The sequence below is a fragment of the Marasmius oreades genome, chromosome 3, assembly GCF_018924745.1.
Source record: "Marasmius oreades isolate 03SP1 chromosome 3, whole genome shotgun sequence".
NCBI classification, from domain to species: domain Eukaryota; kingdom Fungi; phylum Basidiomycota; class Agaricomycetes; order Agaricales; family Marasmiaceae; genus Marasmius; species Marasmius oreades.
This window is the reverse complement of record NC_057325.1, coordinates 110,177-135,973: the sequence shown is the minus strand read 5'-3', so window position 1 is coordinate 135,973 and position 25,797 is coordinate 110,177. Positions and strand designations below refer to the sequence as shown.

The 25,797-nt window shown below is 46.8% G+C and overlaps 6 protein-coding genes across 7 annotated transcripts; 1 reads left to right on the top strand and 5 right to left on the bottom strand.

Moving 5' to 3' along the window:
- Positions 1-90: 90 nt before the first annotated feature.
- On the bottom strand, positions 91-5,910 carry E1B28_005363 (Type I Iterative PKS; the record flags this gene model as incomplete). Its single annotated transcript, XM_043149921.1, has 6 exons — positions 91-156; positions 215-726; positions 795-5,070; positions 5,128-5,312; positions 5,368-5,692; positions 5,755-5,910. 6 exons carry the CDS (start codon positions 5,908-5,910, stop codon positions 91-93), a joined length of 5,520 nt encoding a protein of 1,839 aa, XP_043011005.1.
- A 601-nt stretch (positions 5,911-6,511) lies between these two features.
- Positions 6,512-6,888, bottom strand: E1B28_005362 (uncharacterized protein; the record flags this gene model as incomplete). The annotated part of the gene is made up of 2 exons (XM_043149920.1): positions 6,512-6,570; positions 6,633-6,888. The coding sequence occupies 2 exons, from the start codon at positions 6,886-6,888 to the stop codon at positions 6,512-6,514; spliced, it is 315 nt and encodes a 104-aa protein (XP_043011004.1).
- A 1,574-nt stretch (positions 6,889-8,462) lies between these two features.
- On the bottom strand, positions 8,463-11,266 carry E1B28_005361 (uncharacterized protein). Of its 2 annotated transcripts, XM_043149918.1 has the most exons (14): positions 10,804-11,036; positions 10,641-10,741; positions 10,425-10,566; positions 10,269-10,366; positions 10,102-10,216; positions 9,970-10,045; positions 9,709-9,917; positions 9,558-9,652; positions 9,360-9,497; positions 9,136-9,302; positions 8,967-9,074; positions 8,873-8,908; positions 8,776-8,787; positions 8,463-8,712 (listed from the first exon to the last, which is right to left on the bottom strand). In XM_043149918.1, the coding sequence occupies exons 1-14, from the start codon at positions 10,979-10,981 to the stop codon at positions 8,523-8,525; spliced, it is 1,665 nt and encodes a 554-aa protein (XP_043011002.1). In that variant the 5' UTR covers positions 10,982-11,036; the 3' UTR covers positions 8,463-8,522. The 2 variants fall into 2 exon arrangements, with proteins under 2 accessions (XP_043011002.1, XP_043011003.1); XM_043149919.1 differs by lacking the exons at positions 8,463-8,712; positions 8,776-8,787 and adding an exon at positions 11,044-11,266 and having other exon boundaries at positions 8,873-9,074; positions 10,804-10,985.
- Positions 11,267-11,356: 90 nt separating this feature from the next.
- On the bottom strand, positions 11,357-13,706 carry E1B28_005360 (uncharacterized protein). Its single transcript, XM_043149917.1, has 13 exons — positions 13,531-13,706; positions 13,373-13,472; positions 13,219-13,297; positions 13,002-13,151; positions 12,875-12,935; positions 12,716-12,810; positions 12,514-12,657; positions 12,316-12,462; positions 12,138-12,257; positions 12,021-12,081; positions 11,875-11,969; positions 11,680-11,808; positions 11,357-11,621 (listed from the first exon to the last, which is right to left on the bottom strand). The coding sequence occupies exons 3-13, from the start codon at positions 13,250-13,252 to the stop codon at positions 11,410-11,412; spliced, it is 1,248 nt and encodes a 415-aa protein (XP_043011001.1). The 5' UTR covers positions 13,253-13,297; positions 13,373-13,472; positions 13,531-13,706; the 3' UTR covers positions 11,357-11,409.
- A 1,544-nt stretch (positions 13,707-15,250) lies between these two features.
- E1B28_005359 (uncharacterized protein) lies at positions 15,251-15,974 on the top strand (the record flags this gene model as incomplete). Its single annotated transcript, XM_043149916.1, has 4 exons — positions 15,251-15,412; positions 15,465-15,700; positions 15,753-15,785; positions 15,836-15,974. 4 exons carry the CDS (start codon positions 15,251-15,253, stop codon positions 15,972-15,974), a joined length of 570 nt encoding a protein of 189 aa, XP_043011000.1.
- Positions 15,975-19,575: 3,601 nt separating this feature from the next.
- E1B28_005358 (uncharacterized protein) lies at positions 19,576-22,158 on the bottom strand (the record flags this gene model as incomplete). The annotated part of the gene is made up of 3 exons (XM_043149915.1): positions 19,576-21,876; positions 21,947-22,075; positions 22,135-22,158. The coding sequence occupies 3 exons, from the start codon at positions 22,156-22,158 to the stop codon at positions 19,576-19,578; spliced, it is 2,454 nt and encodes an 817-aa protein (XP_043010999.1).
- Between the last annotated feature and the right edge of the window lie 3,639 nt (positions 22,159-25,797).

The following is a 25,797-nucleotide window of genomic DNA, read 5'->3' as shown; positions in this document are numbered from 1 at the left end:
TTGAACATTAAGAAACTCAAGGACTCCCTCCACTTCTCGAATGCAGCAATATTAGATTTCATTAGCAAGGATGAAAAAGTACATTTATTACTATTTCGCATCTTGACTTTGTAGGTAATCTAACGCTTTCTCCATACAATTCGAAACCTCTTTGATCTAAAGAACAGGAGTAAACTCGTCAGCATACGATCCGACATTCAGGCAAACCACTTACGTTCGATGGTAAAAACGGCTCAAAGTGGTTCCCAGGAATATCCCAAACCTTTACCGGACTCGACGTGAGGTTCTTCCAACCTTTCGTAGCACCAGTCGGATCTGAACGATCGTTTATCCATGCGGGTACATCATCATCCCCGCTCCCAACGTACGGATCTCTAGATCTCAGCAAAGCGATCCGTGGACACAGATCCGTTGGGAGGTGACCTAGCTCCTTCGGTGTATCAAATGGGTCGTACTTTCCAAGCAAACTTCCGTTTAGACCGAATTGGTTGTGGATTAGGCTTTCCACCTTGTTGGCTATCGCGCTTTGTATGCGTACATGCGCTGCTTCGCGTTCTTTGAGCATCCTACTGACAAGCGAAGGGGAGAGAGGAACGTGGTTGAGAGGGTTGGGAGGGTCGATAAGGAGGAGTCCTTGGACGTGCAGGTTCGGTTTTGTTGATCCGACTACTAGCTTACGAAGCTGAAGAGCTGTTTCGTATGCTGCGACTGAACCAAATGACCATCCTGGGTTGGTTGAAAAAGTAAAATCAGTTTTCACGCTAATGAACAAACAGGGAGGGTATGTAACGAACCTCCGAGGATAATAGGTCCTTCAGTTACAACTGTCAGAATCCGCTCCGCGTACATTTTGGCCATCTCGGAGAGGTTGTTCCATGGTTTTGCGTTGAGAAAGTGAGGGCTATGGAGCGTCCAGAGCGTACGAGAGGACGTAGGCATCCGCTCGTAGTAGGAGGTTACCCCGCTACCATCGTGTATGAGAAAGACCGGAGTAGTTCCTTGGATTTGACGGTTATGAACGAGAGTTGGGTTGTTTGATAGATGTAGAGCATGAATTATCGTAGAATCGTCGCCAGGGGAAGAATCCAAGTTGATGGACTTTACCGGTAACAGCTTATCCTCGTCATCTGTTTTGGGACTGGGGGACAATAAGGGGGGTGTTTCAAGGACGACAGTCGGACTTGTCGACGCTGAGGAGAAGAAGCTTTGAATTGAGGTGACGGTGGGATTGTGCAGGAAGAAATCATCCGGGAGGGTGACACCTAGTCGTTGTTGTACTTCATGGAGTACTTCTATGGACGCTAAGGAATCCAGGCCTAAAGCATCGAGGGATGTATCTCCTTCCATGTGTTGGATAGGTACCCCGAGGATGGAAGACACCATACCAATAATGTCGTCGGCAATCTGTATTCCGGGTTCTCGATCCTCTCGCAGTAGCTGGGGTGGAGGATTTGGTAGAGCTGGGAGAGAGGCAGAGCGGACAACGGCATTCGTTGCTAAGTCTAGGGAGCCATCAATCTTATCGACGATATCCCGGACTGTAATACAGGAGGAGAGGATATCCGCGTGTGATGAGAACTCGGGAAATGCGACGCGAATCCTATCAATCAACTCGATGAGCATCAACGAATCAATTCCCAAAGCAGCGAGCTCGTTTGACGAATCTAGAGACGCCCGATCCATACCACAGGTGTCAGCAACGGCCTGGAGAATCTGCGAGTGAGAAGATGGGGTTTCAGGAGGTGGTGTAGGAAGAGACAAAGGAGGGTCTGTGAAACGGGGCTGCGAGGTCTCAGGAGGCGAGGGATGGTTATTAGGAACACAGTAAGAAGAGCCGCGACACCTTTCGAGGAACTTCTTGAATGTGGGGAGCGAAACACGTTTGAACTTGACCCCACCAGCAAAGAAAGCCATCTTGTGGGGAAGCCTGTCCGACCGATAGGCCCAGACATCTGTCGTTGCGACGCTACGATCCAAAGCCCACGATACTCGACAGTAAGTCAGATAAGGTGCCACTACGTCGATTTCACTTGGAACGGTCTTGACAGCACCAACTTCAGAGCAGATATACCCGTCGTCAGGACCTGCTTGAAGACTAGCCATAACGAGACCGATTTGACAGAACGAATCCATCAACACTGGATAGATATTCAACTTCTCAGGACCAGCTCCCCGGGTTTGTTGAGGAGAAGGAGGAACGAGCACCTGTGCGTACCCCTCCGTTCCATCCGCAGACACAGTAACCGAACGAATTCCGCGATATTGGGGTTCATATTCAAACACACCCGAGAAGAACGTATAAGCCGTTTGCGCGAGGAACGTTTCAGTTCTACTGTTTGGACTCGACAAACGGGCGATACCGTCCTCCATCTTCGGCAAGAACTTTTGGAATTTGTGGTTGGTGATACGTGTTTCGCCCTTGATTGTATATCCACCTCGAGCGAGAAGACTCGACCCCAAGCCAGTATCTCGCAAGGCTCGGGATGATATAGTGAATGAGCCACTATCGTCATCAATCGCGATTGTGATAGTCAAAACACAATTGTCTACGGTTTCGGTGATTAACGGTTTGACGAATTCCAGATCTCGAATGAAGACGTTCCCAACTTCCATGCCTATCGGCTGGTGGTTCTTGTTGGTATATCGTGACGCAAGCTTCACGAACGACATGACGAGCTCGGAATACAGTGTTCCTGAACCGATAGGAATACCTGCAACGCTATGTTCGACAGTGAACGAGGAAACTAGCCTTAGCGGTGTTTCAAAGATGGCAGTAAAGTTGTTAGATGGTGATGGATATTGGACCCAACATTTGCCTTCTGCGAGATGCGAGGTGTAAGTGGCAGGTTCCGGTGGAGATGCAGCAGGAACTATTGTGGAAGAAGACCCCTGGAAGTTTGGCTCCACATACGGAACCCAAAACTGTTTCTTCGAGAACGGATAGGAAGGGAGGTGTATACAGGACGGAGAAACATGCGAGAAAACCTCTCGCCATCGAATCGGAACGTTGGAAGAAAAGAGATCCGCAAGGCTGGTTGTAAGTGTAAGCCAAGGATTACACCGTTTCCGCATAGACGGGAGCAATAAGCTGCCACTGGTGCTACCACCGGAAGTCAAGGGATTCGTTTTCAGATAAGGAAGTGTAACTGGATGAGGTCCTATTTCGATCCAGACATTTCCTTGACGAGTAGCGCCGGCGAGAAGCTTAGAACGGGCAACCAATGCCTGAATCCCAGCTTCAAACTGAACAGGCTCCACACAATGTCTAGCAACATACTCCGAATTGAATACTGAGGAATCCCCTGGCTCAATGACGATTCCGAGAACATTCGAAGCGATCGGTATCTTAGGAGGAGCCATCTGGACTTTCGAAGCGATTTCTCGAAGTTCATCAAGCAGTGGCTCCATATACCGACTATGATATCCGAACGGTACGTCAAGAACCGTACATTTCCTACCCACGGTGTCCGAAAAAAGTCGTTGGAAATCAAAGGTCCTCGAGACCGGACCAGACACGACGCAGTCCTCGGGGCCGTTGTAGCAGGAGATGAAAAGGTCGGGATGAAAATCATGCATAAGGAGAAGTCGTTGAACGGACGATCCGGAACGGTTGAGAGCTAGCATTCCACTCGTTTGTTTGTGGCATCGTTGGAACATTAACCGTGCACGATGGGCTACTATAAACAGCGCATCGTGTAATGTCAAGACTTGAGCAATGACGAGAGCGGCGTATTCACCAAGACTGGAAGGTTCGAAAACGTCGTCAGTAATGGAATAAAAAAGACTGGGATAACCCGACCTATGCCCAATCACCGCACTCGGAACAACACCCCACGAAATCCAAAGTTTCGCCAACGCATACTCGACAGCGAATACCGCACTCTGGAAAGCCTCGACTTCGACCTCAATGTTCTCCTTTGCCGTAATAATTTCCAAGATCCCGGTGGAACCAAGCGCAAGCAAGATATTCTGGCATTCGTCAACCGCACCTCGGAACACCGGAGAAGTTTCGTACAACACACGTCCCATCCCCAGATACTGCCCTCCTTGTCCCGAAAACACGAATACCACATTCGGCGGTGGGGTATTTGGGGTATCGTCGACCTTCCGGATCTCGACGTTCTGTAGTTTCTGAACGAGCTCCTCGGTACTGGAGGCAACAACTGCAGCACGAAACTTGTATAACTGTCGCCGGGAAGTCATGGTATACGCAACGTCGACGATATCCTCTCGCGAGGTGTTGAGGAAATACACATATCGATCCCGTAACGATAAAGCAGCCGTTTTGTCCTTGGCTGAGAATCCGAAAATGTATGGCATCCCAGAGCTAGAACCAGAAGTCACCCGAGCTTCAGGTCCAGGTGGAGGCACCCATTCCTCAATCAACGCAGCTGTATTCGACCCCGCCGCACCAAAGTTGTTAAGTAACGCCATCCTCGTCATCCCAGGATGAGAAGGCTTCCACTCCACAGTCCCTAGCCCGTTGTGTATCACCGTACCGTCCTCTTCAAGTGGAGAGATGTTAGGATTCAACCTCTTGAGCGATATCTGCGGAGGTATAGAACGATATCGCATCATCAACAACAGCTTGGCGAGACCTGCTGCTCCGGACGCCGTTTCCAAGTGTCCGATGTTTGCTTTGATAGACGTAAGGTAGAGAGGGTTCTCGTCGTTTCGTCCCCCACCATCACCACATTGATGACGACAGAACACCCGCCGAATACTCTCCACCTCCGTAGGATCACCAGCTTGCGTTCCCGTCCCATGAGCCTCAACGACATTAACCCTCATCGGATCTTTTACCCCCGCATTTTCCAACAGCTTCCTGAACAACAACGATTGAGTAGTGGAGTGTGGGTGGGTTATGGAAGATGCGGAACCGGATTGGTTGACTTCGATGGCTCGGATGACACCGTAGATTCTGTCGTTCTCGTTTATAGCGTCTGAAAGCCGTTTAAGGACGAACATCCCGCAGCCTTCGGAGCGAGAGTACCCATCTGCTGAAACGTCGAAGGCGGAGCATTGGCCAGTTGGGCTGAGGAAATGGGCTCGGTCAAGTCCGAGGAAGAGCTAGATATTCATTAAAAAAGTCAGCGTCGAAAGTTGCGGGTGTTCAAACTAACTTACATCAGGGCTCGTTATAATATTGACACCTCCAGCTAAAGCAGCATTGCAATCTCCGTTTACTAACGCACGACAAGCTTGGTAGATAGCCACACTCGAAGACGAACATGCTGTATCAACGACGATCGAGGGGCCGCCGAGCTTCAAAACGTACGATACGCGTCCGCATAGGAATGCGTTTAAAGTTCCTGTACATATAGATGTCAGTATCGCCCCCATACAAACGAAACAAAAACAACGCACCGGTACTATAATACACGTCAATGTCATTCTGCAGATTATGCACATAATCATGAGCCGTAGCACCGACATAACACCCAACCGTCTCCGGATCGAAACACGGTGAGGAACGGGGAACGTATCCCGAATCCTCGAGAGCTTCATACGCGGTATGTAAGAGAATCCGTTGTTGAGGATCCATAGACCTTGCTTCCCTAGGACTGACTTTGAAGAATGTATTATCGAATTCGTCAGCTCCAGAGATGAAATTTCCAGTGTGTACTTTCATTTGGCGGTTGGGGTTTTGGATACCGTCGTAGATGGAGATGTCAAAGCGGGTTGAAGGTATCTTTCAGGACGAAATGGGTTGTCTATGAGCTTTGAAAGGAGGGATTTAGAGCGGGTACCTACTTCTGATATAGTATTGATCCCTCTCTCCAATACCTCCCAAAGCTTCGCTACATCAGGAGAGCCAGGCATGTTGATTGCCATCCCGACGATAGCGATGGGTTCATGCTTCGGCGGAATTTCTGCCTGTCCAGAACAAGAACCAGAAGGGGCTGGCATACTCGACTAGTCGTTCTCGGGTTGGTCAACCAAGTGAGGAGGAGTATAGAAGGTAAAGAAGGTAAAGAAGGGGAACCCTGGAAATGGAGTTCAACGGACTACCCAGAGAAAGTTTATATGTAGAAAAAAAGACACCCACCGAATTTGAAGATACGGAGGGTATCTCTGGGTCCCTGACTCAACGTGTTATCCATTCAGGTAAAAAACGGTGGTAAGTTAGATGTGTATCAGTGCCCGCGGGAAGGCTGAATGCTCGGCAAATTTGAGACGCTTATGGTCGTTCCTCCGTTCATAATCGGCCAACACCACATGCCGAGGCACACCTCGAGTGGGTGGGTGGATCTAAATGAAGTAGGCAGATCCTCGGATGCAAGACCTTCTAGAGAAGTAGAAGGGCACGTACCAAGAAGGCTAAAAACCTCCGGCTTGATGGCTGATATGTTGTGCCAAGAAAACTCCAGATGAATCTATGAGAGAGAAGGCCTCCGGCTAAGATGGATGGCAAACCCGTGTTACGCAACAGTCATTGAAAAAGGAATAAATCCAGCCTGTTTGAGATGATTGCGGTGACCATATGATTGACACATTTGCCGGTCGAGCCTTAATTGAATGGGAATGATGTGTCTACCCACTCAACCATTGCTTGTAAACAACCGAGAGCTGAGATAAGTTGGAATAATGAGTGGAAATGCGAAGACTGGATGTTTGTGGTCCAGAGATACCTGTGGAAACCCTCTCGTCCATTTCTAGAATCACCGTTATCGATTTGAGCCTCCAAGGTTTTTGTGGATAGTATACACGTGGTTCATCATACCGGTGATGTGTAGTCGAAAGACAGCTTGCACGGAAAATGTCAAGGTACTTTGAAGGTACTAGTACTCCCGCGTTGTGATATCTCGGTGCTCGGGGGAGGAGGCAAATTATCTCTGCGATAGGCAGGAGTTGAGTTGTTCCGATTGCGTCGCTTTCCCGATACATCACCTAGCCTGGGGATGCTCGTGTTCAGCTAGATTCTAAAGAGATGACAACGGGAAATCGTGGGCTTACCATCGTCGTTTTCCTCAAGATCACGCTGAATTCCGAAGACCCTCTTTCTCCATCCTCCTTTTCCCTTCCTCCGGTGTCAAACCGTGGAGAATTGGTACAAGACCCCAGCCGAGCCAGCCGGTGTATGTAGCCTGACATGTATTGTGATCTTTCCGGTGTTCCAGCTCTCCCTTGATTGTAAGAATCGTCAGTAAACGAGAGCAATCTAGACACAATGTAATCGTCTTTTTAAGTTTCACGCGTTGCTTCACTCACACTGTTGAACCTGTTCCGTCAGCGATGAAGGACCGAAAAGGTACTTGGGTAGTACAGGTAACTAGATGGATAGAGTAAGAGAGAAAGGGTTGTTTGGATGCCGGCATTTCTCGAACATTGACCACGTGAACGCTGTATGTGGTCCGGGCCGAATGTTCGCTTAATTTTTCAATGCCTCACGCGGATCATACTATCATCGGTTATGGCTTTATAGCCGGGTAGGTGTTTATAAATTTGATTTTTTTCTTGTCCCGCTCGGTTTTCTTGTGCCACAACACTCGGGATCGAAAGACTTACCTATAAACTACTAATCTATGTATTAACTTTGAGGGAACATGGAGGGAAGCTCTTTTCGGCAGAGGATGAAGACATCAAAATTACTGATTTAAGGCCAAATTTGGGTACAACAATCGCCGGATTTAAGTTTTTCACTCGGGATGGTGCTAAAAACTCTTGGGATATGTTCGTATACTAATTATCGAGTTATATGTCAATTTATAGTGCATAAGAACAATTTGCGGCCGCACAGTTCTCGATTTTTTACGACTTCCATTTCGCGTGACATCTGCCGCAATCCCCTCCATGCGGAGTTTGAATCTGCCAAGCTATGTCTTGTTTGTCCGACAAAATATCCAAAACGCGCAAGCAGTGCGTTGACCACGCGAGATTTGCCGATGTGTTGCCGGGATGACGTTGCTGTGACGTTCCGTGACTGATGGGCTATGGGTTGTTATAAACACCTACCTTTTTCGAGTCGTCGTTGCGGCACAACTCTCGAACCATAACCAACTCAAAAACACCACTTTTTTCTGTCAAGTCATTCAGGTTACATACATATCAGCTCACATACGGAAGCCGAACGTCAATAGTTCACGGGAACAAGTTCTCCGAGGTAGGTTTATAAAAATTTATAAACACTTGCCCGATGATAGTAAGTACAGCATATCAAGCTTCAAGCCGCGTCGCCGTCATCGGCGAAATTTGGATCACTGGAGGATTCCTTTTCTTTGGATCATCGGGATCTGTACACCAAGTATGATTAATGATCGATGAGAGCTTGGTGAAGGGATACAAGGAAGACATCGATACTCCGAGTATCGGAATGGAGATGTATGGACTTTTAGTGAAACAACGAAACAGATCCGTTCAGATCTGACAGCAGCAGGTACGAGATGCCATTTCATATCGCCCGTGGCTTCGTTCTGAGTCTTCTGTAGTTATAACTTCCGTCAACTGCAGTTCTACTAGATGGAAGAATTTCATAAAGGCTGACACTGTAACACCTCAACATATACATATCTCGTCAAATACTAGTAATCGTCAAGTTCATGAGGCTGTATCGGTTGTAGAGGAAGCCGAAGGCTTGACTTTCCGCTCCTTGCATCGACCGGCAACAGGGTCACAGCGTAGCGCGACGTTACCTCGTCCTCTTGATCGGGATCGAATTTGAATCGGAGCTTCGTGAGCAGTTCCGAGAGGACCGTCTGGATTTCTATTATACTGAGAATAGCCACATATGAGTTGAAGGTCGAGGACGGAAACACACGTCGTGGGAATACGTACGCGAATCGCCAACTGCGAGTATACGGTGCAAAAGGTTTTCAAAAAATCAATACATTTCCTCAGAGGGCGGTTATGCGAAAACAGAAATAGCTCTTACCCAAGGCATACGCGAGCCCCTCCAGAAAAAGTGGCCCTGTTTGGGAACATAATGTCAGTACCCAACCTGAAAGGTTAATAGTTGAAATAATGACAGATTAGAATACGGTCCTATTCCCGGAAGACTTTCTGAGTCACATCGGCCGTCAAGCCAGCGTAAGGGATCAAACACATCGGCATCGGGGCCCCAAACTTGAGGGTTCCTGGAGTCGACAAGTTTCAACGCCTACAAAATTGAATGAAAGGGACTCTGAAGGAACATACCGGTTATAGGAGGCTATTCCAACAAAAACTGACTGGCCTTTCCGTATTGGCAGTTGAGTGATAACTCGACCAGAAGCCGTGGTTAGTGGCTGGGATAATGGAAGAATAGCATCTTCAAAGGCCACCCTCTCGGTATTAGGTACAGCCGCATAAAGGCGTAGAGTTTCCTTTCGTATTCTGGTTGGTCAAGTGGAAAGGTGAACCAATTAAGAGATACAACTTACCCTGATGTGCGCATTGAGGTATTCAAGCTGGTCCAAGCTAGATTCTGAACCTTGTGCTTCGTTGATCTCCTTCCTGATCTGATCTTGCCATGTCGGTCGCTTGGCAAGTTCATACAGCGCCCAACAAAGCGTGTTTGACTGTTAAATATGCCACGAATGAGTCCGTGACTCTCAATTGTGCGGCCAAAATCCGCCTACTGTTGTTTCTTGTCCTGCGGCTAAAAGTGTAGGAGTTTGTGCGCTAATTTCGTCGAATGATAACTGGTCTCGTTTCTGGTTCTTATTCGCTGATGCTGGGGGAAATTTTTATAAAACTTCGACGGCGCGAAAACTGAGTATGACCGCCTACCAACGAACCCGACTATTGTAGCATCTGTACACATCTCATCGTCCCTGAGTAGCGCAGCAGACCATTTCTGCGTGAGTTTCTGGAAGTTATGAAGGGTCTTAATCGTCTCAGTGGGGAGGTAGAGCATGGAGCTCAATATGATACGAGGTAGATGGCGTGTAACGCCGTCCGCCACAAGCCCGCTCTTCGTGCGGCTCGAGCCCAACGAACTGAATTTGCCAGATGTGTAAGATGGAAGATAATGAGGATTTCCATACGTACATTACGTTCTGGTGAGTACGAGCGATTTCGTCTCCTCCGTCGGTCTCAACAGCGTTGAACTTGTGACCAAATCCCGCTTTTTGATGTCATCAGCAACTGAGAGTGGTAGCTGGTGACCGATGAAGCACGTACTCTCGCCAATAATATCTGACGTAACATTTTGAAGGATCTGGAAGATGTCGACGGTGACATTCGAGTCGCCTTGTTCGCATTTCTCCAAGTATTCCTGCGTGAGCTTATCTATGGCCTTCAAACCAGTCATCACCAGTCCACTCGTTATGGTTAACCTAGAAACATACCTTACGAGCAATATCCCTCATGGTAGGAATATACGACTGGAGGCGTGCTAGTGTAAAAGCGGGAGAGAAGGCATTCTTGATCCGACGATGGGTATCTCCTGAGCATCACACCATCCCACTCTCAGCCGAAGTTGGCTATGTTCAGATTTCACTTACCTCCCATCCGAAGTGCCAGTAAACCTTTTCCCCCGAACAATGACATTGCAATGAACATCCGGTTGGGAGGATAATCAAATGTCCTAGCATCGTTTAGAACATATCGGACAGCTGCTGGGTCGGAGATAAAAAGGAGATCCTCCTATGTGAGCAACCACGAGCAAGAATTAAAATGTTAATTGCCTGTCTGGAGTACAACAGTCTAAAGCCACGTACAGAGAAACATCCTTTTATGCGATATACGGAGCCATACTTCTCTTGCCACGGGTACTCAAATTTGCCATAAGGTTGGACTAAGTAAAGCTGGTGAAAGTTCCCTGAATTCGAAATTAGTAAACGGCGTGAGCAACGGGACATAGAAAAGGAAAAAGAAACCTACCGTACAACCAAGAAGCGCTATCGACAGGCCCTTGGATGTCCCGAATGTGTGGGTTGCGACGGCTGAACCAGTGAATGACCAGAGAGTACGTGCCTACCAAAACGACAACAGTCAATATAGCGAGCGCCCACGGATGGATTCCGTTAAGAAAGTCGAATGGTAGGACGATCTGCTTCATTAGTCTGAATCAACCACGGAATCGTCAATCTAGGAGGCAAGATGGGGGAAACGAAGAAGTACCGGGTCGTGGGCACTACTCAACGTCTCTTAAGTCCTTCCCAGCTTTAGCGAACGCACGTGTTGACCGTGGTTCGATATTGAGCGCCGGTGGCGCTCAGGAGTCCCATTATACCGTATGATCATGATGAACTTCGAATCATCCTCCATGAGGAGTAGAAGTAGAAGTCACACAAATCATGGGATGAATTTCAAGCGCGACATGATGATGGGAGGAGACAAGAAGTAGGCACCGTGGGAACCTTCGGTGTTACCTGAGGACCGGTGTGGGAAGCCGATGACAGTTCGATGACAGTTTTAGTTCAACTGAAAACCCTCACGCAAGATTCAACTTTTATTCGAAAGATACTACATGAAGTCCTACACGAATCAAGCCCGGGTATGCTCACAATCATGGCAGCAGTGATGGGAGGTTGGTACAGTGACACAATCGGAGTCGGACATAGGCGCTTTCATATCATGGGTGTGATACGATTGGAACACTTCCGTCGCCCCGCCATCGAATTGGGCCACATGGCATTTGGACAGCGAGGCTCCTCCGCTCTTGGTACGTAAATAGATGAAGAGGGATGCGGAACTGACTGATTACAATGATACATAAAAAAACCAAGTGGAAATAGCAATAGATCATGGACTCACGTAGAATTGACAAACACAGTGCTAAGACACCCACTGGGATATTGAAAGCACAATATCCCCACACCGTGAAGCTCTCGATCCCGGGCGTACACTTAGTACCAGTCAAGCCGAGGATAATTATTCCGAGCACTAAGATGGTGCAAAGCCGACATTTCAGTAAAGGTGAAGTTAGAAGGCGGCGAGTTGGATAGCTACCGAGCCAAACTATGCTAAGTACCATCGTTGAGATGCAGTGGGCAGATGCCCTGGTGATAGTGTCTGTCGATTTGATACGGCGGTGGTATGCGAGGCTTCAGATAAGTAGGTGAGCCTAAGGACATGCACAAACTGGTAATACTCACAGAACACTGGCCCATATCCAGGTAAACAAGGCACAGAAAAATGCGATAGCCATGAATGCCGCTGGTGGAAGAGGTTTTAAACCCAAACACGGCGAGGAGCTGGGTCCGATAACTTACTATCCGCACCACCCAGATACGATAAGCCTTCGTCCGTTTCATAAACCGTTTCATAAATCGTGAGGATAGCAGATACTGGAGTCACGCCATTAATAGCCAGACCAAATACCAGGATAAGAGCTGTAGAAAACTATGTCACGACGAACAATCTAAGAAGGAGGATACTCGAACTACTCACAGTAAAGTGCCGTACGAACTCTGGTGGCGTGTTTCATCGGTTGTAGCGCACTTTCGGCGTGTTCACTTCCATCGGAAGCAACTAGCTTCGCATAAAGTCCTCCGGCTTTGCGGCAGGTGAGAAGGATGACCAGCGCAGTAGCGCCACCTTGTCTCGTATCAGAAAATATCATTTCAGGAAGCGAATCTGAATACTCACAAAGAATAGAGATAACCAACGAAAGAGCACCGATGGATGATGTCATACCACACCAAACAGCGAGAACGTTCCCAAGATAACTTCCCGGAGCGTAGATGGCACTGCACGAGTACCGCGTTTCGGTCAAAAGTAAGATGGCGACGGCTTGTGTGGTGTATTGAGTGGGTTCAAGGTCAGGATCAGGTTGGGATCAGGAGCTTACCAAACCAAAGAAGGGACATGATGATGAACGAGATAAAATGGGTTAGCGAGATTGCCAGCCCACTGTTGGAACGTGGTTTATTGTTCCAAGCTAGCCTGTTCAAGAAGAGTGAGCGAGTGAAAAAACGATCGACTTGAGTTTGGGAGTACGGCGGCTCACAGAACACTCGTCCATATCCACGTGAGTGGCGCCACCACAGCCGCTACGATCCCGAAGCGAACTATTCGGTTGAGTACGTTTCAATCAGAAGAACTTAGAGAAAAAAGAGTCTCCGAGGGTCGCTCACCAGCAAAATGAGAATGGGCGAGCAGTAGGCGACTCCGTGAGCGTGAGATCGAGGGAGACCCATAAGAAGGATAATCCACATCGGATGACACAACCACTGCGAGCGCAATCGCAAGACCATTGACGCAGATAGACAATCCGAGGATAATGCCTGATGGTGAAGAGGGGCAGATTAGTACTTTGGTCGCTGACATAGAAGGCTCGGCGGGTTCACTGACTGTACAGTGTTGTACGTGCTGTTCGCGCGCCCATGCTCGTAGGGGTTGGGATGTGGGGAAGAGAAGCAAAAGACTCTAACTGCGTATTATATCAGTAGACGACACTCACTTGACCCTGAACTTGAAATGACAACTCGTCGCTCAATCTACTTACCTAACGCCAAGCCCTCAAGGCCTCACACCCAAGTCCGACGCTACCTCGTTTCGGGTGATAGACTTTTGAGGATATTCGTCTCGCGAAAATCGGGTCACTGCTTGAGGGACAAAAACGAGTGAATACCACCTTTAATGTCCTTCGATTTGGAAACATACCAGAATACCAAGTAAGTGTAAACCGGAGGGGAGTTTCTGCGCGCTGAGCAACCCTCGCGCCGCCTTCAACGCTAATCTGTACTTGGCAGCTCCCAAGAGAACTGCTTGACACTTGGTTGACAGATGGGTACCGCTCGTACTTACCAGTTTTTACTCGACGCCTTCATCGTCGCAAATTATCAAGGCTAAATTGAGTGAGGCAGTGTTCGTGAACATGGTGTGTCGGAGTTGAAAATTGAAAGTCAGTGGAGAGGCTTTATTTTTTTCATAGATATCCCACGCCACAAAGACTTGACAAAAAATTGCGTCCGCGGACGTCTCCGAGTCTTGCATTCCTCTCGAGTTCTAATCCTCAGCTTGTCGGATGCCGCAAGACCTCCAGCTTCCACCCTCAAACTTAGCCTCCATTCATTTATCGCTCTCTGTAAATTCCTTTCCATAAGAGTATATTCATCGGGATTCCGGCCTGCCATATGTTTACACTCGACCGATTTTGAGGTGAGTGACGCTGAAGTTCTACTATCAAGTTTCATCCAGTTTTATGCAATGGTACCTCAGATATCGCGCTTAATGCCCTGGCCACCATGTGCAGATGGCTTGTGCACTATGAATAATATCAATGAATTCGAATTCTCCTGCCGCGTGGATCTCTCCTGAGAGATAGACGCGAAAGATCATCGATCATCAACGGATAGACGCATGGACCTGGCACGCGTGAACGTTTGAACACTCGACCTAACGAATAACGCACGGAAGACTAGGGTTGATTTAGATCGTCTTCCGTTCGGAACTCATATGCGACGATAATTCAAGGTTGCATAACTGACCTTGAAGCGCGGTACAAGGACCGCTTTTTGCTTATAATCAAACCATCCCAGGAGAGGAGAGACGAGTCAGTATCTTGAATGTATAAGCTGAGTTAACTTAGCCGTTCGTAACGGTGTCGTCATCGCAGGCGGCTGATGGAGACTCGTTGGTTCTAAGTATGTCGATTTGTATCCGCCATTCCAACGCGACTTTAACTCTACGTGCCTTAGATCTCGCATTCGACAGGTCGATGTATCCTTGCATCTCTACACGATCCTTCCAAACACCCAGCCTCACACGATCTTTTCCGAACTCCAAGTGCAGTTGAGTTCCCATCTCTAATGGTGACTCAGATCATTGTAGCTAACCAGCCAATGCGATGATTCTCCGATGAACATATTCGCTTATTGATGGCCATATGCTACTGGTGCGTTTGTTTCCTGCTCTTCCAGAAAATTATTCGTAATATTCGTGAGAGCAGAGGTCATTTCAAATTGCGTTCGCCGATATCGATAGCTTCAAGGAAGTAAAATAGATGGTTTTTGCTACCTTCGTTTGCGCCCAATCTGTTGGTGACATCTATCACAACCCGCGCGGCGAAGCCTCAAGTGGAGGGACATCGTGGTTCTGATCTGGTCGTTCTGATCGATTTCTTGAGGACAGGGACTCCCTGTATGTGTAACTGCTGTTCTGTTATTTCCGGATCTCGTGTTGCAGGAATATGAATGATTCTGTTCACAGCGAGAGGTCGTGACGTACATGTGCCTGTCAGTTCTACATCGCAGTTGATGCGACTTGAATGATCTCAGGTGTGCGTTGTCATGACGCATACACCCGGGATCACGACTCTGTGTTAACGAGGTGATTTCGTCCTGTTTCAACTACAATGGACCAACTATAATTACTTCTTTCCATGGCAGGGCTATTGACAGATGCTGGCTCTAAAAGGGACGAGGTCTCAGGAAAGCCTGTCCTCATCATGTCGACCACACCAACACCAGAGCTTTGTGATATTTCTCTGAAGCGGCAGCCCGCCTTCTGGTCAGATATTGTGGCACCTATCTTGATAACAGCTGTAGGTAGCTCTTTCATCGACCAAATGCTGGCTGACTACCCACTCAATCTAGTTCCATCTCTTTCTATATGGGCTCTACGTTCTACTCTTTCGAATCGGGATAGTCGTGTTAAGGAAGTGGCCTAATACCCGGGATCACTTAGTTCATAAAGTCTCACTCAACATTCTCTTCTCGCTAACATCGCTCAGTGTCCCTCTCAACCTGGTTTTTGACATTGGGTTAGCTTTATGTTGGTTCAGGTCCCATGATATTCTCCTCAAATTCATCCAACTTTCAAACGTGCTAGTGTATGTTCTTTTTTTTGCCTGCAATTCACCATTTTGTCACTGCATTCTCCAGTATCCTTCGCCTTGCAATCCTCTTATTAATAGGGTATGCTTGCCATGATTCTGCTGTTTGTGACATGTTCTAATTCTATTTAGGTTGACTATTGATATGATCTTGGTGGGCCAGAAGTTGAAGTGCTACCATGTATTTGGATTAACAAAACATCTTGTTAGATCTTTCGATTCTTTGCAATCTCAGGCTACGAAAGACGCTTCATGCCAATTCCCATGGTAATCTTCATAATAACTGATGGTATGTTGCGGCAATACCTCATTAATGGTGACACTGAAAGAAAAACAGGAGGAGCTATGGCATGTGGCATGTGGGGTAATATATCAATGTTCAAGCAGATGCTCCCTTTGACAGGTTCACAACTTACTACCTATGACCTCCTGGTTGCTATCTTTCTTGGCTGTCATGTGCTCCTAAATTTCCTCCTAACTCTGGCAATGGGTGAGCACAAGGCTATATCACTTCAAAAACTAGTCTTACCAATTTGATGAATTAGCTGGTCGAATATGGTGGATCAATCGCCAAACTCGACTTCTTTTCCCAGAAACCAGTGGAAAACAGTTCAATACAGTCATCTCTATTCTGTATGTTCCCCTCCATTCCAATTCATGGTCCACAGAATGACTGATATTGATAGAATGGAGTCATGTGCTATTTATATCATCACTCTTATTATCTACACTGCTACCATCCCATTCTTGTTTGATTTGGGGTCAATTTTGATCCAAATTGCAGTAAGATATTTTTATTGTTTTGGCCTTTTGACACTGACATCCTTTCAACCCTTCTTCCGTGGGTAGGGGATTGCTCCAACACTTCTTATTGTTCGGGCTAACCTGCCAAAATACCAGAACAGGAGCCTTGCATCTGAACGGCAAAATTATCACCCTGATCATCCCCCTCCTGCCCAGGTGGCACCCTTTAATTACCCTACTATCTTGAGTCTAGTTAGTGAAGACTCTCAGCCTGAGGTTTAGGTGGTACATCACTCTTGTGATGAAAACAAAGGCAAATATACATAGATGCACCACATAGAATGGTGATGTGTTCAACTTATCAAAAATTGTTATGCTATAATATAGTGCTACTTGGTTCTTGATCTGGTGAGTCTGTGAGGCTTATCAAACTGTCTATCACCCTGGGAGTATTCAGATTTGATAGATTTGTACCTCCAAGGGTGTCACATGGCAAACTGATAGGCCCGAGTAGTGATATCAACGGTTCAGTTCTAAACCACTTTCGATCTGAACTGAAGCCCAATTCCCCATTCATGGGTTTTTAGATGAGGCCATTATACTGGAATGGGTTCAATGTGCAAGCCAGTAGTTTGTACTGGTTTGCACCCAGTTTCATGAAAACCCAGGTTCGCATTAGGTCTAGCAAGTTTTTCCATTCGTCTTATACTTTTCCAAGGGGTGTCCACCTTGGTTTATTATAATAAGTTGCTACAACCCTTCTCACCACTTCTCCTGACTTAAATGGTATGTTTTTTTCTCCATGTGTCATGCCATCAAGGGTCAAGTTGCTATCATTCTGAATCTGAATGGTTTAATGGTCAAATGTTATCATCATCAATTTTTATTTATATAATTGTCTAAACTTGTGTTTCTCCTGGAAGCTACAGTCTGGCACAGTTTTCAAATGGCTCTTGTTCAGAAGCTGCACTGCCACAATGGCTCTGAACCAAGGTTGGGCCATTTCAGTAGAATTGCGATCCATGCTGAATGGAACTGAGCACCTGGTAACACTAGGCCTGAGGCAGCATGATTCACCAATATGTCATATAACTCAAACATCAGCATTCCATTGACTATCTTTTCAGTCCTGTAGGGGATCGACAGAGCAAAGGGCAATGTTTAGAGGTAGTGTAGATGAGCGAGCTAGCTTACCATCTTCATTCAACAATTCTCACTGAAAACCTTATTCTGGTGTGTCGTGTCAGGAGGGTGAACCACCTATGCATATGCCTGGCCTTGAGCCCTGACACTGAGGATAGCATATGCCTAAAACAACCCAACACCCACATAGGGCGTACTGCGAGGGGTACCAAACCCCAGTACTCCGACCTACTACGAGATCGTACTCCAGACTAATGCTGGCAGACCATATTGTGGAAATATGGAAAGAACTCTATATTTTGTGTAGGCTTTACATCTGGTTTATATACTAGTAGTCCATGTATCTAGAATGTTCTTGTATGTACTGTGTTCTGAGGAAGATGAGTAAGTAGCTGAGTAAGAAAGTAGGAGAGAAATAACTGGAATATTCTAATAGTTGTGTTTGCGCTTGCTGGAGTTACCGGTCAACTCATTGATCTACAACAGACCATCCTACAGGCCTATCAGCAATAGAGGATGACAAGAGCTGGTGACCAAGGAGAATGAATAATAATGATGTCCGATATCGTGAATATCTGTGAACCGTGTGGTGAACCGTATGACAAACTGTACTCCTATAACGAGAGTAAACCTTCGGCAATGAGAGCGTCCTATGACGAGGACCGTATCCTCACGAGCCGGTACTCCAACAACGACAAGAGCATACGATAGACGGTACCCAATGTACACCAATGTAGTGTACCACATACCTAATCCATGTGTACCCCATCCCGTACTCTAACACAAAGGCAGGGGCTCTAGGACAAGTCTGGACCATGACTAGGCAGTGAGCCCTCTAATAAAGGTGACCTGAACGGCGTAGAGTGACACAGTGAATGGGGCAGAGGCGAAAGACAAAGGTAGGAAAAGGATAGAGAATTAGGATAAAGAGGTGATGAAAGGAGATCAAATTCTAGGGAACTACCTACTGCTAAGTACTCCTTATATACCTATCTAATAGAAAGGGTTGTACTCCTATACTGATGACCCCTTCTCCTAAGATTAGGAGTACTCTCCTCTGAATCGACCCTTTCACATGATATTTCCCTTGATCGTATGTCGAGTCCAACTGCAGTTGACTGTATAGGCGGAAAAGTCGACAGTAGGTGCTACCCCTGGTTCAGTTCATGACATGTTGATACCAGTGTGAGCCTAGCGTGATAATATAATCCAGTAATCCCAACAGGGCCTTCTCTTGCATATAATGATCCTTTCTACTCTCCTTGTGAACTTCAGATTGGCAGAAGCTACCTAGTGTACATATACATACATGCCCCACTTAATACTTCAATATCTTCAAATTGATATACTTTTCAAAATTCTAAATTTAACTTACTCAAATTTGAGCCTGAGTTGAGTTTTTGAGAAAGTAAATAAATTGAGAGTTGAAGAATCAAGGTTAAATGGATTAAGATGAGTTGAAAAATTGAGAATAAGTTATAATGTTGTTTCATGGGCCATGCCTCACCTCAGCTATTATGGAGACTCAGATATTGGAATTGAGATTGAGATTAAGAGATCTCAAACTCAATCTTGACTTTGAGAGAGGCATCGGAACATCTGTGGTTTAAACAATATGCATGAATTTACTGAAAATTCATCTTTGATCAAGGAAGGCATAAGTTGGTGGATCCTTCTTCTCTTTTTCTCTTTTTGTCTTTCTGGACTTGAGGAGCTTCTAGCTCAAGGACACCACTATGAACTCATGACCCCTTTCATATCACAGTATTTCCCCTCAAAGGTGTGATTGTCATGGCTGATAATCAGGAGGTGACAGTGTTCTACCTTCTGATGCATATTCTCATTCTAGAGATGACTCCTCGTCTTTGACATAAATCAGTGGTACATGTTCATCCAGAATACTAAGATACTAATACACAGTGTTGGAACAAATAGATTCCAACTTATTCAATAATGAACACATTCAAAACACAGCAGCTTGCAGTTCAAACATTATTTGCAGCATTTAGTTCCCCAAGTTCCTGATCTACATCCTCTGCCTTGTGCTGTCTTATGGCCAAATTCCCTGTGTCCTGTTTCATCTCCTCAATCACTTTATGATTTCCCTGGTCCACTACAATATTACTGGCACTGCTTGTCAATGATTTTGTCTTAAAGACATCCAGACTTTCTCCTGCTTCCAATTCAATTTGGATCTGCCTGCTTGGGTTTCTCGGTCTATAGAACCCCACAATCTCACGTGTCGACCAGTGGCGAGTTGGAATGGGTTTGAAATATTTAGAGGGCAGTCGATGGAGGACTTGTATGTGCTCTAAAGCATCTACCCACGGCTGAACAGTGTCGCTCATCAGTGTATCATGGAAGTCTACATCTGCAGCCAGCTTCCCATTCACAAATGTTAGAAATTCGAGGCCACTGTCTGACGTGAGGAAGACAGAGGTGGTAGTCACGGAAGGTGGTTTGTACAAGCTCCGACTGCCGTCTGGTAACCTCGGCGGATTCGAGCTTGAAACCGGTATGAACTGATATATGTGATTCGATAATGTTTTGACCAGTTCTTTTTTTCGATAGGTGGATACCACGTTGTCCCAGCAGTGTTTATAAGAATCAAACAGAGGTTCGAAAACAGATTTGGATGCCGATGAATCGTTCAAGAGCGTGTTAAGCTCATCTGATGGGATTGGAAGGTAACCGGGCAACGGCTTGAAATGGTGTGGCGGTAGTTGATGTATACGTCGTACATGGCTTAGAACGTACATCCACGGTTCAGCGCGGTAACGCCATTCAAAGAAGTCCTTTGTTTGGCAAAGTTGATCATTCACCGCAGTGAAAAAATCCAAACCATAGCCGGATGTGAGGAGTGTGGGTCCGGTATCATGTTCCGGTGATTCGAGGAAGGGGAGGATAGACCTGGATAGCCTCTCTGCAACTCGAGCTTGATACTCGACGTCCAAGTCGTCCCAATGTTGCCCAAAAAAACTCAAAATCTTCCCACACCTGTACCTTGGTGGGCCCAGTAGCAACTCCTCGGGACGGAAAAAAGCGTTGATAAACCGAATATTTCTTGGTGCTCTGAGTATACGATTCCAGAGTTCTGCTGCTGCTTCCCCCAGTTCATATCCCCCATAAGTACTCAACCAGTTTCGGAAGTACAGAATCTGGCCAGCAAGAGACAGATCATGCGCTGATGATTGATCACCGAATAGGTTGACGTCGCTACCATGAGACGATCTCAGAGCGTAGTCAATGTCGGCTGCCGCGTATGAAGGCTTTCCGACCGGTGAGCCCCATCGGTCAAAAACAGCAGGCATGACTAGATGTACGGGTAGTTCTGCCAACACGTTCCGGAGATGGGGTATCATAGAGGGAATGTCTCGAGTCTCCTGCACGAGCCATCGGAATCCCTTGAATTCATAGAGGTCGGGACATCCTTCGATTCTGGAGAAGCGTTGTATGACGTTAAGGTCAAGTGATAACCAGTTGGAAAGATTTAGTGTATTTTTGGTAAGCGTATCATCGAGCGTACTTGGGTAGTCCTTCCAATACCGGTTAATCTTGATGATGAAATAACGTAGAAGTTGTTTGCAACCTGGAACATGAAACATAGCTGAAAAGAGCCGGAATATGAGCCACGATTGTGGGGATTTGTAGGGGCAAATAAAGTCGATTGATGGTAAGTGGGAAATGCCAAATGGGTAAAATACCGGATTGCCACGAGCAAAGGAGGGATGTATTCGAACGACTTGGCGAATCATACTCAAGCCAGGAAGAATTGTGGTCAGGAGGTAGAATAAAAGAGCAAGTCCGAGGATAGCCAGAGCGATGGTAAATGGAATATGATGACGAGTCCATAGAAGCTCCAACAGACCTGCAAAGAAAAGAAAAAGCGCCATTTCAAGGAGAATTGGGAGAGACGACAGAATTTTGGGAACGTGCCAACGCTCAAAACTCTGGTATCGTAGCCACCGTAGGGCTAACGCCTGGCCTGGCGTTCGTGTCAGTGTGTTGGTTTGTCGCTGGTGCTCGCGAACCCACTGTTTACAGAGGAGACCAAAGAGTGCATCGACCAGGGCGAGGGTCAGGCTCAGAAACCAAAACGTGTTGATTCGTACAACTGATGCGGAAGGTGTGAACTTCTGGAGGGGAGATCTAGGCGGTGGAGTTTGACCGCTTAACTGTTGAACGATCTGGGTGAGGAGCTCGACTGTTATATCGGCAGGGTCTTCTTCTAGCCATTGATATGATTCAACCGTGAATGCAGTCACGACCGCCGAGAACAAACCGGCCTATGTGGGCACGAGGAGAAATTTGAGAAACAGACCCCGGATACAAACATACAAGCTAGTGGTCACTCACAAAAACCAGAAGTGTGTCAATATCCTCTTTGTAGCCTTTTACCAGGTCCTCATCTAGTGTATCCACCGTCTTCATGATTACTTTCCACGATTCACGGGTGGTAAACTCGGGATTTGCAGCATGAGTACCCTGACCGTGATGAGGCTATTAGCAAGTCATCCAAAAGGAGAGAGATGTTGGTAAGTCACCTGTGAATTGTCACTTGAGGCCATTCTGCAAAAGAGATGGACGTCGAGGTGAAACAGGATGAGAGGAGACAAGACTCAAGGGAACCAATAGCTATTTTCGTGATACTGATAGCTACAGCTTTGAATAAAGATCAAGTATCCCATGTGGAGTAATTATATTTGGGTGCCTTGTCATTCAATTCCACCGAACCTTGGAGTATCCTGTGTACTAGTAGCGCAGCAGTTCGAACAGAAGCAGCAACGTAACGGCCTGATCGCCCCCAAAATTGAAGCCGTGAGAAATCGGGTCTATAGAAGTCCTGCTTCGTTTCCCAGGCACCGGCTACATACCCTAGACGACACAGGCTGGTAGGTGGAGAATACAAATACTAGTATACTACTCGAAATTGTTCTGCTTTGCCGCTTCCTCAATTCCTTGTTCCGATCCAGGACGTGAGACGCAACCTCTACCTGTATCGCCGTCTTGCCAGCACCGTAAGAATCTTCTAAGAACCACTCACCGATCCCGGAGTCTGGGGGTGTGCAGCCCACTGGTATGTGCGCGCACCTTTCGTTATTTGACCTCCGAGGACTCCTACCACATCTTGAATTAAATCTACCGTTTCGGCAGTCTACCGAAACTGCCGGTTATTGAATAGCCGGTATACCCGGCCATTGCGTTGCCATGTTCGACAACCTCGAATCTGACTCGGTCTATGAGCCCTTTGTACATTTATTGACCGTCAAGTGGTTCAGATTATACTTAGAAGGTAAAAATGAGGATGGGGAGTAATTAGGGGACAAACGGAAGTATGGAGCCGAAATGACATACGTATTCTTCGGCATTCGACAAATACTCGCTTTTTGTGTGGGTCTGCTTCCAGGCTTTGACTCGAAATAACTGCCGGGTGAAAAGGACATATATATTAGGGTTAGTCCGAATAGCAACCCTTTTGAAAGACGTTGAACTTAGCACCTCCCGTGAAAAATCCCGCAGGATCCCTTCTGGCTTAATTACTAAAAATATCGACCACTCCTACAGCCAATACTATTATGCGGAATATCCATCCGCAATTATGGTGTTGATATAGGTAAGAACAGAAATTACAGAATGTAGATTTCTAAAAATTCCTGATTTGATCTACTTATGACGTTATTTCGGGTGGGAATAGACTTCAGGAAGGGAAGAGAGCTGAAGAACTCGATATAAGTCGCAGGGACGACGTTCTTTATCAAACAAACTTACTGAAAATGTCAAGTCCGCTTCCTTATGCATCTCAGGCTGTCGTGTATTTTACGAGAGCCACTACCTTACTCAAATAATTGGTTTAAATTGGGTGTTACAGCTGGCTGCAAAATTGTACCGCAATTATGAAATGATGTTGCTCGGAGCAACCCCATTGGATATGTGGTCCCGCGAATGTTTTCGAGTCAAAATTTAAGCCTCTTTGATCGGAACCACAAAAAGGTCGAGGAGTAGAAAGCAAGTAGTACTAGTCTCGGTGCAAACTCTATAGTACGCCGGCGCTGGCGCTGATGGAAAGGTACCTAGAACATTATAAAACCCTCGACAAGGCTTTCAACGAATAATCCCTACCTTCGATAGTTCGAAACCGAAATGCGTCTTCGATCCCTCCTCTGTTTGTCTTTCCCCTTCGTGGCCATTACTGTACTCGTGGACGGTGCCCCTGCAAGTACCAACGCCGATGCCCAGGCAGTCGCCATTCAATCAAACAGGTTTTCGGTCGAACGGAAGCAGACAACGTGCAAAAGCTGACTGAAGCTACGGCCAAGTTCAAAGCGTCGAATAGGAACAAGATTGAACATGCCTATCTTGGGATTGTATCCGGAACTCCAGATGTCGCCGAACAAATCTTCCGTAGGTTCTTTCCCGAAATCCATTCAGGATGTACCGGGCTACTGATATACCTGTGATTGTTCAGTTTGGAAGTGTATGTCAGATGCTTCTCTCGACACAACGAAGCCGTTCATTCCGTTCTCGTCCGCCGGGAACTTCACCCATGCTACCGCGCTCCTGAATGACAGGGATAGTCTGTTACGCGCGTTGAACTCTCCGATCACTGAGACCGTTATCAACGATATTAACCCCCCCTAACCCTAACACAAATCAGTACCACCCAGGTGGACAAAGATCTGTCGCTTTTGGTCGTGAACATTCGCGAATCGGGGCTTGGATTTGGTGGCTCTCATGGATTTGAAATAGACGGTGATAAGAGAACGCTTCTGGGAGTTAATGGATGGCCAAGCCAACAGGTACGTAAGGAACCAAGAGGAGTATCGGGATCCCAGTGAATTGTCGCTGACGGTTGAGTAGGCTGTAAGCGATTGGATTGCAGGTCAGGATGAGGAAACTGCAGCTGTCTTCGCGAGGTTCAGCGAATCTTTTGTTGGTGGCCTACAGGCTGTACCTCTTTTTAAACATGTAGTCGAGGTACTAACTTGGGCCTAGTTGGGGGATAAAGGGAGTCATAAGCAGTCGGAACCTTGCCAACTTATCATTGTAAGTAACGTAGGAAACCGGATCAAAAGTTTATTTGGCTTTGTGAGGAAGAAGACTCTTCGGCTAATTATTACGAGGCACGTGCCACACCTACGTCTTTGCGTCCTACGCCCACGCGGACCCATGTTCACTTCCCTCTCCACGGTATTTCTTACCCTAGAGCGCTAAGAGAACATGAATGGCATCCCCTCTTTTACCTACCTCGGCCTAATCAAGTTCGTGCTGACATTAGCAACCACCAGAACACAAGCATTGTCATTGTCAAGCGCTGTCTCTGTCCATCAGTGTTACCTTGGCAGAAGCTGGTAAGCGCTCAAAACCTTTCTCACTGGGCTGCGACTCCGTAAGTACCCGCTAGCCCTTCCATCCTGGCACTTGAGAGATTTTTGCCTCTCGCTCGTCTGCTCAACATCCCGCAATTCTTCCTGTCATCCGAAAAATCTTCCGGGCTAAGAGCAAAACGGCCGCGCACTTCTACGATTGTCTTGTCTGTAGAAGGGGAAATTCGGAACGAAAAAAAAAGAATTATATCGTCTGTGACGCCACGGATTGATGAAAACCGGCCGTTACTCGGTGTCGCTCGTGTCGCTCCAGGTAGCGTTCCTTCAGGTTCGGATTTCCGCTCAGCTCGAGAAATTCGAGATGGACGACCTCCGAGATGGACCCCACGCTCAATTCTGTTTTTGTCTTTCCTGCGTAACTTGTACTCCCAATCAAACTCGAGAAATCTCCTCGACAATGGAAGATCCATCGTTCGAAACGCTTGGATTTCATCAATAATCAATTCAACTAGTCGACGTAGGATTGATTTATGTCTGTGAACAGAAGAATTGTTGGGGATGGATCTCGACCGAGAAGGTAGGTATATGGTCTTTAACAGAATCCGTCTGATTTCTCGGCCTTTTTCCGTTCAAGACGTCAGTCGCCACACAGGCGGCGTCATGCGTTTGAATTACTTCGTGCCTTAAAATTCGGCGGTACGGACCGTCTGATGGCGATGAGCCGCTGGCGAGGGGAGGACAGCCGTCGACACTACATCCGAAGCGTTGATGGCTTTCCGCGCCCGGCACTGCCCAAAGTGAGTGATGGAAAGCTCTTATTTTGCCAAGTACGATATTCAGAAGGGTTTTGGCCGGCTTATACATTACCCTTGTTGCCATACT

Bases quoted from the DNA above. Each gene is read 5' to 3' on its own strand.
- E1B28_005361 (XM_043149918.1), bottom strand. From the start codon at position 10,981: ATGAAGCAGATCGTCCTACCATTCGACTTTCTTAACGGAATCCATCCG. The intron at 10,567-10,640 runs GTACGTGGCTTT...TTGCTCACATAG, and splicing joins GCATAAAAGGATGTTTCTCT to GAGGATCTCCTTTTTATCTC. The intron at 9,653-9,708 runs GTAGGCGGTCAT...AATTTCCCCCAG, and splicing joins TACAATAGTCGGGTTCGTTG to CATCAGCGAATAAGAACCAG.
- E1B28_005360 (XM_043149917.1), bottom strand. From the start codon at position 13,252: ATGGGCGCGCGAACAGCACGTACAACACTGTACA. The intron at 12,811-12,874 runs GTGAGCCGCCGT...CTTCTTGAACAG, and splicing joins TGGATATGGACGAGTGTTCT to GCTAGCTTGGAACAATAAAC. The intron at 11,809-11,874 runs GTAGCTATCCAA...GCACCATCTTAG, and splicing joins ACTTAGCATAGTTTGGCTCG to TGCTCGGAATAATTATCCTC.